Below are 13,063 nucleotides of genomic sequence, written 5' to 3' on the forward strand. Positions count from 1 at the left end.
ATTACGTATATATATATATATATATATATATATATATATATATTACGTATATATATATATATATATATATATATATATATATAATATTACGTATATATATATATATATATAATATTACGTATATATATATATATATATATATATATATATTACGTATATATATATATATATATATATTACGTATATATATATATATATATATATATATATATATATATATATATATATATATATACATTACGTATATATATATATATATATATATATATATATATTACGTATATATATATATATATATATATATTACGTATATATATATATATATATATATATATATTACGTATATATATATATATATATATATATATATATATATTACGTACATATATATATATATATATTACGTACATATATATATATATATTACGTATATATATATATATATATATATATTACGTATATATATATATATATATATATATATATATATATTACGTATATATATATATATATATATATATATATATATATATATATATATATATATATTACGTATATATATATATATATATATATATTACGTATATATATATATATATATATATATTACGTATATATATATATATATATATATATATATATATATATTACGTATATATATATATATATATATATATATTACGTATATATATATATATATATATATATATATATTACGTATATATATATATATATATATATATATATATTACGTATATATATATATATATTACGTATATATATATATATATATATATATATATATATTACGTATATATATATATATATATTAAACGTATATATATATATATATATATATATATATATATATATATATTACGTATATATATATATATATATATATATATATATAATATTACGTATATATATATATATATATAATAATTACGTATATATATATATATATATATATATATATATATTACGTATATATATATATATATATTACGTATATATATATATATATATATATATATATATATATTACGTATATATATATATATATATATATATATATATATATATATATTACGTATATATATATATATATATATATATATATATATATATATATTACGTATATATATATATATATATATATATATATATATTACGTATATATATATATATATATATATATATATTACGTATATATATATATATATATATATATATATATATATATATATTTATATATATATATATACATATATATATATTTATGTATATATATTTTTTTTCATTTTATCTAGTTTCAGCTCATGTCATGTGGCCATGCTGGGGCACCGCCATTTGGTGTTGCTACACAATTTTACTTCACGAATCTTACTTCAGGAATTGACATTTGGTGCATGAGAGCGTTTGATGCAGCTGCTCTCATCTGCACCTACTGCCGTGAAGTTGGTTCATCTGGGAGACCTGACAGGAAGAGGTCCAGCCTCATCTTGAAGACACCTACATCCACCGCATGCAGGTCTCTCAGGTCCTTTGGGAGGATATTGAAGAGCTGTGGACCTCTGAAGCCCAGGCTATTGCAGTATCTTGTCCTACATCTTGATGGCAAATTTGGAGTCCTTGGCACTATGCAATGGCGTCCAGTTTTTTTATTTGTGTAACTGTGGATGCCAAAGTTTGGGACAATTCCTTCGAGGATCTTCCAGATGTATATTATGGCATATCTTTCTCGTCTACGCTCTAAGGAATAGAGTCTTAATCTCTTGAGTCTTTCCCAATAGCTTATAGGCTGCATAGAGGCTATCTTCTTCGTGTAGCTTCGTTGGATTGCCTCAAGTTCTGAGATTAATTTGACACTGGTTGGTGACCATAGCTGAGAGCAATAGTCAAAGTGGCTTAGAACAAGTGTCTTCCAGAGCACCATCATGGTTTCCTGATCTCTTGTTCTAAAAGTCCTAAGAATCCATCCGGTCAGTCGCCTGCATTTCATTGACAATTTAGCAACATGAACATGAAAGGATGCATTATTACTCATGTAAATGCCCAGGTCTCGCACTGTCTCTGCTTCTGGGATTGCAGTCCCTCCAGGTCCAGTGTATTTAATGGGTACTGTATTTAATACCCTCCCCCCTCACACACACAAGAAATAGGAATAGAGAATCTTGGTACATTATATAGATATATTAGAAAAATGAATAAGAATAGCTCTTCTGATAAATTTTTCTACTTCAAACGTTAGAAGTTTACAAATTGTTAGACGCTTACAAATCATGTCTATGCTATGTAAACAGCAAATCATTGAAATGGAAAAAAATTATCAGTAAAATTATTTTCATTATTTCAAACATACACACCCATTCAAACACAAACACACACAAATATACATACATATACATATAGTTACACATACGAACATACATAATCATCGAGCTGTAGCATAGTGGAGGTGCATGTCTTAGTGTGTGGGGTTTGGACACATGACTGTAAGATCGTGGTTTCAATTCCTGGACTGAGTGATGTGTTGTGTTCTTGAGCAAAATACTTCATTTTACATTGCTCCAGTCCACTCAGCAGGCAATAATGAATAATTCTGCAATGGACTGGTGTCCTGTCCAGGTGGGGGGGGGGGGGAATATATATGCCATGGAATCCAGGAAACCAGCCCTTATGGGTTGACATGACTCAAGAAGGTAACTTTACCTTTGTAGTGGGGCAAAACACCAAAAGGATGTCTCAGTTTATCGAGTCGGCTCAAAGATAACCAAAGAACGTCAAGTGTCAGGGTGGACTATTAGAACTGTGGTGTATGAAACTAATTTATATCTACAAAGACACAAGAAACAATTTGATCCATGCCAAGTGGTTAAGAATGTTAAAAAACCCCTCACAAATGTGACAGGTTTTGGTATTTCTCTGATGAGGAAAACTTTGACTGAGAGCAAAAGTCTAACAGGAGAAATGAGAGCTGGTTAAGCATAGACCCTTCTGATGCCAGGAACTGTGATGGTTTTAGGAGTGGTGAGTAAGGAAAGTCATGTTATTCCACCTGACATCTTTCTTCAGGTTCTTAGAATTAACACTGCTGGTGACACTTGTTAAGCTTTGGACGGATGAAGTACGTAGGGAAGACCATAAATGTTTTAACAAGACTCAGTACCTTTTTGACAAAGCCTACATAATCGAAGAACAATCTTTAAGATCATATAACACCAAACCTGTGGTCGCTAAACTTGCCAGATTTAAATCCCATGGAATACTATATAAAGGAAAATCATCAACATTCTCACAAAAACATAACTTCACAATGGATGTAGAGTTGTAATTGTTACTCAAAGGTATATTTCTTATTTCCAATATCATTTCATTTTTTATTGTTAATTGCAGCTATATTATCAGCTAGAATTGGTGTGATAGAATATACAGATTTCACAGTAAATCTATTAAAGATTTTATATCAATTAGAGAGGCAAAATGCTTCTCCAATACCCTAAAGAAAATTCTTGGATTAGCTATGCTAGTAGAATTACAAAAGTAGGGTTGAACCATGTCATATTTCTCTAATGTAATCTATTTCTAACTATTTTATTGTTATTGAGTGTCATTGTAAAATTACTCATTCTCTTTTGGTAATAGGAAATGTGATGATTATCAACCAAGCAGAGCTTGTCATGTATTTTTATATTTCTGCTTCTGCTAGTTTGAGGACTATTAGTAAGTCATCAAGATGAGAACTTCCAAGGAAAGTTTTACAGCTTAGCCACTCCTGTGCCAGAAAGACACTAAAATAAAAATATAAAATGAAAACAGATCGACTGAAATTGTGTTAGAAAAGAACTTACCGTTCCATATATGAATATGTTCTCTTGCAGTTTCGTTTGACAATTGGTGCATAAGAAGGCACAACAGCTTCAGCACAACCCTGTAATAAAAATTTAAAAAAAAAGGAATTTAGGATGTTAACATTCTAAAAATGGCACTGTATTGTTTCTGAGATGAATGGTTTAACCCTTTAGCATTAACATATTCTACCTGTTTTATGATCAAATAGGACAAATCTGATCTCTCACTCCTACCCTAGAATGTCGTTTTACAAATAAGCAATCACATCATCAAAATCTTGAAGCTACAAGATAATGCATGATTAATTCAAAACGAGAATAATAAAACGTTATATTTAACGGTAAAATCATCATTTAACGTCTGTTGTCCATGCTGGCATGGATTGGACAGTTTGACTAGGGCTGGTAAGCTGGAAGGCTGTACCAGACTCCAGTTTGATGTGACATGGTTTTCTACAGCTGGATGCCCTTCCTAATGCCAACCACTCCGAGAGTGTAATGGGTGCTTTTACATGTCACCAGCATGGGTACCATTTGCATAACACCAGTATCTGCCATGCTGAATACTAAAGAGTTAACTTCCAAATAGCATAATCCATCTTAGAATACAACTGAGTAAAGACTACTCATTGCTGTACAAAGTTAGAGAGTGACAAACTCAATTAACCTGACTTGTATCCTATCTTTTATCATTTGCCTTCTGTTTGTTTCAGTCTTTGGATTATGGCCATGCTGGGGCACTGGTTTGAAGGGCTTTTAACCAAACAAATTGACCTCAGTACTTATCTTTAAGCCTGAAACTTATTCTATCTCTTTTTGCCAAACCACTAATTTATGGAGATATAAACAAACCAACACCAGTTGTCAAGCAATGGTGGAGGACAAACATATAGATACGCACACACATATATATATAAAATGAAAAATACATTAAATACTACAAAATGTACAATTTTTCTGGTAAGTACAGTCTTTTCGGGGTATTCTTGCTTATTTTCATGATTCTGATATTTTAATTTTTTTTGTTGCAGATTTTTGAATAAACAAGTGTCGAGGTTACAAGGAAAATGGAGAAAACTGAGTATCGTGCTGTCATAAAGTACCTTCATTTGAAAGGCATGACTCCATCAGAAATCCATGAAGATATGGTGGGAACCTTAACAGACAATGTTCCTTTATATGCAACAGTCAAACGCTGGGTAAATGAATTCAAGCGTGGCAGGGAGAGTGTGGAAGATGATCCAAAACCAGGGAGACCTCCAACTGCAACCACCGAGGACAACATTGACCTTGCTCTTGGTATGATAATGCAAGATCGCTGAATATCATGTCGTCAGGTAGCCAAGAGACTGGGCATCTCAACTGAAAGGACAGACAACATTGTGACAAAAGAACTTGGGTTCTTAAAGGTTTCTGCAAGGTGGGTTCCTCGCCTTTTGACTCCTGAACAGAAACGCACCAGGTGCACTTTGTCCACGAGCAATCTGGAACTGTTTGAAGCCGATGAAGAGAATTTTGTTGCTCATTTCATTACTATGGACGAAAGTTGGGTTCATCACTACCAGCCTGAAACCAAAGAACAATCAAAGCAGTGGAAGCACACATCTTCTCCAACCCCAAACAAGGCCAGGGTCATTCCTTCAGCTGGCAAGGTCACGGCGTCCATTTTTTGGGATTCTCAAGGTGTCTTGCTGATCAATTACCTTGAAAAGGGTCACACCGTGACAGGGCTGTATTATTCTCAGTTACTGAAACGCCTCCGAGAAGCAATCAAAGAAAAAAGACCGGGAATGCTCACCAGAGGAGTCCTTTTTCATCACGACAATGCTCCAGCCCACACCTCAGTGGTTGTCATGGCAACAATTCATAATTGTGGATACGAACTTGTTCCCCATCCGCCTTATTCACCAGACTTAGCCCCCTCTGACTTTCATCTATTCCCAAAAATGAAAAAAGCCCTGGCTGGTCACCATTTTGCCAGTGACAATGACGTCACAGATGCTGTAGGAAGTTTCCTGGAGTCTCAAACAAAAGAGTTCCTCTACGCCAGGATAATGGCGCTTCAGCACCACTGGAGAAAGTATTCAGTCATCGAGGGGGACTATGTTGAAAAATAAATCATCAGAAGTCTTGTACTATGTTTTGTTTTTTTGGGGCTCAAGACTTTTCATACACCCCTCGTATATATATATATATATATATATATATATATAAATTATTAAGGTACTCTGAAATCTGGATGTTTGTACATTTACAGATTTTTATTAATGTCACATATTAAATAAAGCGCTTTTCACCTAGTCGTGTAGGATTTTCAAATTGAACAATATATATATATATATATATATATATATATATATATATATATATGTATGTATGTGAGCATGTGTGCGTTTGTGTTTGTACCCCTCTCCCACCACCACCACCACCACACCACCAGTTGACAACCAGTGTTGGTTTGTTTATATCCTCATAACTTAGAGGTTCAGCAAAAAACGAGTCCAATAGATTAAGCATAAAGCTTGAAACAAAAAAGTATTGGCATTGATTTGTTTGATCAATTCCTTCGAAGTGGTACCCCAACATATTTGCTGCAATCCAGTAATTAAGACAAGCAAAAGACAGATGATAAAGTCAATATAATAACCATTATATAATAACCAAGGTCATCTTTGCCTTTCAGGGTTGATAAAATAAGTACCAGTTGATCATTGGTAAACAACTTATCCAGCTCCCCTGAAATTGCTGGCCTTGTGTCAAAATTCGAAACCAATATAACACTGAAGTCTTCTGCTATATACACCCAATAACTGAATACAAGTTAGAAAGACAGCCATGGTTACCTTAACAAAATTAAAGATCTCATCTGGGCTCCTGTCGTTCAAATCATCAAAGAATATTCCTCCAACACCTCGGCATTCACCTACAGAAAAGAAAATAACAAAATAAAATTTCATATCACATCATATTTATTTATTTTATTAAGGCATAGACACGGCAATGTAGTAGGAAGTTTGCTTCCCAACCACATGGTTCTGGGTTCAGTCCCACAGCATGGCACCTGGGACAAGTATCTTTTACTACAGTCCTAAGCCAACTGGAGCCTTGTGAGGTATGTCGTGTGTGTGTGTGTGTGTGTGTGTGTGTATATATTCTTTTATATGTTTGTCATTTTGACTGTGGCCATGCTGGGGCACTGCCTTGAAGTATTTTAGTCAAACAAATCAAACCTAGCACTTATTTCTTAAACTGACTGGTTATTCTATTAGTCTCTTTTGCCGAAGTGCTAAGTTATGGGGATTTAAACATACCAACACAGGTTGTCAAGTAGTGATGGGGGGGGGGGGGAGAGCACAAACACAGACACAAAGACACACACACACACACATATACATATAAATAGGAAATAGTGGCACAACAAGGTACCCGTGGTACCAGTACTAGTGAGGTCACCAATCATCTTGCAAGACAACCCCCACCTCCACCTTACTGATAACAGATTCAACAAAACCAAAGCCAACAACTAAATATAAACTGACAGGTGGAGGAGTGGCTGTGTGGTAAGTAGATTGCCTACCAACCACATGGTTCCAGGTTCAGTCCCACAGCATGGCACCTTGGGCAAGTGTTTTCTACTATAGCCTCAGGCCGACCAAAGCCTTGTGAGTGGATCTGGTAGATGGAAAACTGAAAGAAGCTCAGCATGTGTGTGTGTCTGTGTTTGCCCCCCGACATTGCTTGACAACCGATGCTGGTATATTTATGTACCCGTAACTTAGCGGTTCAACACAAGAGACTGAGAAAATAAATACTAGGCATACAAAGACCAAGTCCTGGGGTCGATTTGCTCGACTAAAAGCAGTGCTCCAGCATGGCCACAGTCAAATAACTGAAACCAATAAAAGAATACAAGAAAAAGAGACTTGTAACAGTCTTGTTCTTACCTCTGTGAGGAAGGAAGAAGTAATTATCACACCATTTCTTGAAGGTGGGGTAGTACGACTCACTGTGCTGGTCGCAGGCAGCTTTTAAAGTCTTGTGAAAGTGGGAAACATCCTGGGATGAGTTAAACAGAAAAGAGAATTGGTAAAATGAACCAGGAAGATAAATGCAATCAGGAAATACAATGTTGAAGGGCTGGACTATAGACATAGTCATGGAATGTTAAATGATGATGGTGATGATGACAATGATGGTGATGATGACGATGGTGGTGATGATGATGATGCATATGTATTATATGTACATAATTTAAAGATGTAATTTACCAATATGATTTTCACTTACTTTCTTTTCCAGATACATAGGGGTGAGGTCTGTGCCTCCCCCAAACCACCAGTTGACCGTACCGTCGTCAGCAACAGTTTCAAAGTACCGGTAATTAAAGTGTATTGTAGGCACATGGGGATTGACCTACAAGCAAGAAACGGAAGAGATATGTATATATATATATATATTATTTTGCTTAAAAGAGTTCCAACACTGTCTGTTTTTTATGTTTTATTTATATTCCTGCAGAACTAATGTGGGGTATAGAATATGGAATATACAATATATAATATAATATACAATATATAATATAAAATAAAATAAAAATGGATGGCTCCATGAAATAAAGTATTGAATGTAGATGAAATATTGAGTGTTCAATATAAAGGATCAAATATATAAATATATAAATATAAATATATATATATAAAGGCGACTCGAGTTTCAGGGCTATTTCCCTTCGTCATGGCCGGTATGACAGTCTTTAACAGACTGTAATAAGTTGGCTGGTTTTCTGTCTTTTATACCAATTCCTTTGGATGGCAGCAGTAGGTGTCTGGCTATTTTTAGAATTGATGTTAAATCTATTTTTAGACATGATGATATTTTAATTTATTGTTTTGTGTGGGTTGTAGGGATAAGATTTTTAAACCGCAGTAGGTGTTTGGCTGTTCTTAGAAATGATGCCAAATCTATTTATAGAAATGATGATATCTGAGAGATTTTTTGTGTTTTGGTTACAGGGATAAGATTTTTAAACCCCAAGTAAGATGGATTTAATCATTGTTTGTTAAGAGTGGGTTTGAATTTCTTAATAAAGTCCTTTTCTTTGCATTTTCTTTCAATTTCATTCCGGTTGTAAAGTTTATGGAATGGAAATATAATAAAAGTTTGATGACCACATGTTGCTAGATGGTTACTCAGTGGTATTTGGCGGACTTCTGGGTTTTTAATCTGTTGTCGATGTACCCGTGAGCGTTCCGATAGTGCATTACCTGTCTGGCCAACGTACAATTCTTCACAATTAGGGCATTTGATGCAGTAGATTAGATTTCTACTTTTGCAGTTCATGTTCGCATTGGTGAATATTTTCCCTGTTTTTGTGTTCATATATGGGCCGGTATGGATTGATCGGCATGTGCCGCATCGGCTATCATTGCATTTGGATACAGTGAATGTTTGATTTTTGTTGCTGAGGTCAAACCTTGCCTTTGTTAATGGTTTTTTCAAGTTTTTAGGTTGTCTCTTACTGAGAGTTATATTTTGATCTGTAATGATATTTCTCAATTCCTTACTTTGTGCAAGGATCGGTAAGTTCGCTTTGGCGATATTAAAGATGTTCTGGTGGCATGGATTTTGTGTCACTATAAATGGAATGATCTTTTCCTGTTTGTCTTTTCTTTGCGGTGTCCTCAGTTGTTGTATGGGTATTTTCGAAGCCCGCTGAATACCATTTTCTATGAGTCGTGATGGGTATTTTTGCTTCACCAGAAATTCTTTCAGTTCCATCAGGCGTTGATTTCTGGTCTCTATATCCTCTACAATAGTACATATTCTCCTGGCTAGGCAGTATGGTATGTTGCGTTTTGTATGGGGTGGATGGCACGATTTAAAGTTCAAGTATTGGTGTGTGTCTGTGTGTTTGTAATATATATCTGTGGTAATGGCGGTGTTCTTTTTAATTACCATTATATCTAGAAATGGTAATTTGCTACTGTTCATCTCCTTTGTGAATTGGATGGATGGGTGTAGGTTGTTCAGGAGGGTGTTAAATTCCTCCACAATGCTTTGAGGTTTGGTCCAGATTATGAAGCAATCGTCCAGGTATCTCTTCCATGCTTTTTCTATAAGCTTCCTAAATTCGGTGTTATATCTCTCCTCTATTTCCTGGTAGAGTTTTTGTTCCAAGTAACCCATCACCGAATTCGCATAAACGGGGGCAAACCTCGTCCCCATAGCCGTGCCTTTAATTTGGATATAGTTCTTACCATTGAAGAAGAACGTATTATTTTCCAGGATAAGTCTCACTGATTCTAGTATAAATGTCACCGTGTACCTGTTGAGAATTGCTTCTCTGTGTTTGTTTACCCAGTATTCAACCGCCTTTATTCCTAAATCATGTGGGATATTTGTGTATAGGCTTACTACATCGAAGCTCAGTAGGATTGAATTTGTTTCAGTGGTTTTGGGAAGATGGGATAAAAAGTCGATGTCATCCCGAATGAAACTGGGTATGTATGTACAAAGTGGCTTCAAAAGAATGTCGATGAAATTACTTAGACGGTGAGTAGGGCATACTGGGCCAGCTATAATTGGTCTAAGTTTTAAATCTTTTGGATGTAGCACTTTTATGTATTCACTTCTTTGTTCCTTTACTCCCTGTTGAATATCTTCTGACTTGTGTATTTTGGGTAAGCCGTAAAAGTTACTGGGTTTTGGTTCGAAGTTGGTGATGTAGTCTCTTTCATTGTCAGTGAGTGAGTTGTAGTGTTTAGAAACTAAGTGGTTGATCTTCTTCATGATGTGGTGGTCTATGTTCGAGGGTATTTCACAATAGAAGGTTGTGTCATTTAGTTGTTCCTCAACTAAATCCTTGTAGTATTCCACATCCATGATGACGATTGCACCCCCTTTATCTGCTTGTTTAATTATTATTGTTTCATCGTTTTGTATCCGTTTAAGTGCAGATATCTCTGATTTGTTAATGTTCGGCCTAATTTTGGTATTTTGTTTTAGGGGGAAGTTTGATAGGGTGTCAATATATTGGTCCAGGTAGATATTTCTGCCTTTTGGTGGGGTGAAATGTGATTTATTCCTCACTAAAGAATCTTCGGTTTCATTATTATTTTTATTATTAATATTGGTGGTGAAGAATTCGACAAGTCGTAATTTGCGACAGAATTTCTGGATATCTTCCTTTAGTTCATGGTGGTTGACTGTTGGTGTAGGTGTAAATTTCAGGCCTTTTAACAGAAGTTGGGTTTCATCATTGTCAAGATCTCTTCTGGAAAGATTAATTATCTTAGGGTCTATGTGTCCAATTGTTTTGGGTATGTTACTTCTTGGAGTGTTTCTTGGAGTGTTTAATATATTCCTCTATACACAATCATACAAAAAAATCCACCATTTTTTTGTATTTATTTTTACTCGCATATATATATATATATATATATATATATATATATATATATATATATATATATATATATATATATGTGTGTGTGTGTATATATATTTCGTCCATGTTCTGAGTTCAAATTCTACTGAGGTCGACTTTGCCTTTCATCTTTCTGGGGTCAATTAAATAAGTACCAGTTGAGTACTGGGGTCGATTTAATTGACTAGCTTCCTCCCACTAAATTTTGGGATTATTATTCATTGTTCAAGGTTGTGAGCTGACAGAATCGTTAGCATACCAGGAAAAATGCTTAATGGCATTTCATCCATCTTTATGTTCTGAGTTCAAATTTCCCCTGAGGTCAGCTTTGCCCTCCAGCCTTTCAAGATTAATGAAATAGGTACCAGTTGAACACTCCGGGTCACTGTAATTGACTAGACCCCTCCCCCAAAAGCTTTAGGCCTTGTGCCTATAGTGGAAAGTATTATTATTATTGAGTGAGAGTTATGGGGTACAAATATACGAAGCCCATTATACCCATCATGACTACCCATCTAAGGGTATACCAGGTACATGCATCACAACCATATGTGCATGACATGGTGATCTCATATCAAGATTAACAGTGCATGACCTTGTAGGTGGGGCCCAGTTAGGGACATGCTCAACTAGTTAAAGTCAAACAACTGACAAGCAAATATGTGGTATTGAGCAGAATATTTGCTGTAGCTCATCTTTTATACCAAAACAAAACAATGTACTTTATAGCACTTTCAATCAGTTAAGATCAGAAGCCATGGGAGCTAGTAACTGATTTATTATTATTATTATTATTATGCTTCAGAAAAACAAGTAGGATAAAAACAAAAATCCATTGCCTGGAAAATATGTAAAGTTAAGCAGTAGGAAGAGCATCTCTTTGAGAAACAATGGCGCAGTAATATGTATATGTCCAATCCATGCTAGCATGGAAAAACGAATGTAAACTGTAACATGACTGAATGCACGTGTGTGTGTGTGTGTGTGTGTGTGTGTGTGTGTGTGTGTGTGTTGTATATGTATAGTTATATGTATATGCATGAATATATCTAAACTTGTAGATATACTTACAGGATGTACAACAGAACTGACACCACAAGCGAAGAAGGGCAGAGGAGAATCACTTAGCTCTTTACCTCTGAAATTATAAAACAAAAATTTGTATATATATCTGTATGTATATGTATATATATATATCATCATCATCATCGTTTAACGTCCGCTTTCCATGCTAGCATGGGTTGGACGATTTGACTGAGGACTGGTGAAACCGGATGGCAACACCAGGCTCCAGTCTAATTTGGCAGAGTTTCTACAGCTGGATGCCCTTCCTAACGCCAACCACTCAGAGAGTGTAGTGGGTGCTTTTACGTGTCACCCGCACGAAAACGGCCACGCTCGAAATGGTGTCTTTTATGTGCCACCCGCACAAGCCAGTCCAGGGGCACTGGCAACGATCTCGCTCGAAAATCCTACAGGAGCCAGTCAGGCGGTACTGGCAATGGCCACGCTCAAAATGGTGCATCTCATGTGCCACCCGCACAAGAACCAGTCCAGGGGCACTGGCAACGATCTTACTTGGCTTGCCGGGTCTTCTCACGCACAGCATATATATATATATATATATATATATATATATATATATATATATATATATATATAAATTTATTTCAATGCAGTGCCCCAGCATGGCCGCAGTAAAAAACACCATCTGAACACTGCCGATGCCAGAGCCCCACCCTCAGCCAGCCACCGACTGGCTCTTGTGACGGTGGCACGTAAA

At 35.0% G+C, this 13,063-nt stretch overlaps 1 protein-coding gene across 4 annotated transcripts in view; it reads right to left on the reverse strand.

Moving 5' to 3' along the window:
• Window positions 1-1,293: 1,293 nt before the first annotated feature.
• Window positions 1,294-13,063, reverse strand: part of LOC106870177 (oxygen-dependent coproporphyrinogen-III oxidase) — a 326,333-nt gene continuing 314,563 nt past the window's right edge. For all 4 annotated transcript variants that reach the window (XM_052976448.2, XM_052976449.2, XM_014916177.3 and 1 more), the window contains 5 exons: window positions 12,352-12,418; window positions 8,142-8,267; window positions 7,799-7,910; window positions 6,698-6,777; window positions 1,294-3,934 (listed from right to left, as the gene is read on the reverse strand). In XM_052976448.2, coding sequence (XP_052832408.1) covers window positions 3,851-3,934; window positions 6,698-6,777; window positions 7,799-7,910; window positions 8,142-8,267; window positions 12,352-12,418 — 469 coding nt within the window. In that variant the 3' untranslated portion in view covers window positions 1,294-3,850. The remainder of the gene's footprint in view (window positions 3,935-6,697; window positions 6,778-7,798; window positions 7,911-8,141; window positions 8,268-12,351; window positions 12,419-13,063) is intronic.

This window comes from Octopus bimaculoides, chromosome 25 (genome assembly GCF_046866305.1).
Source record: "Octopus bimaculoides isolate indiv1 chromosome 25, ASM4686630v1, whole genome shotgun sequence".
Lineage (NCBI taxonomy): Eukaryota > Metazoa > Mollusca > Cephalopoda > Octopoda > Octopodidae > Octopus > Octopus bimaculoides.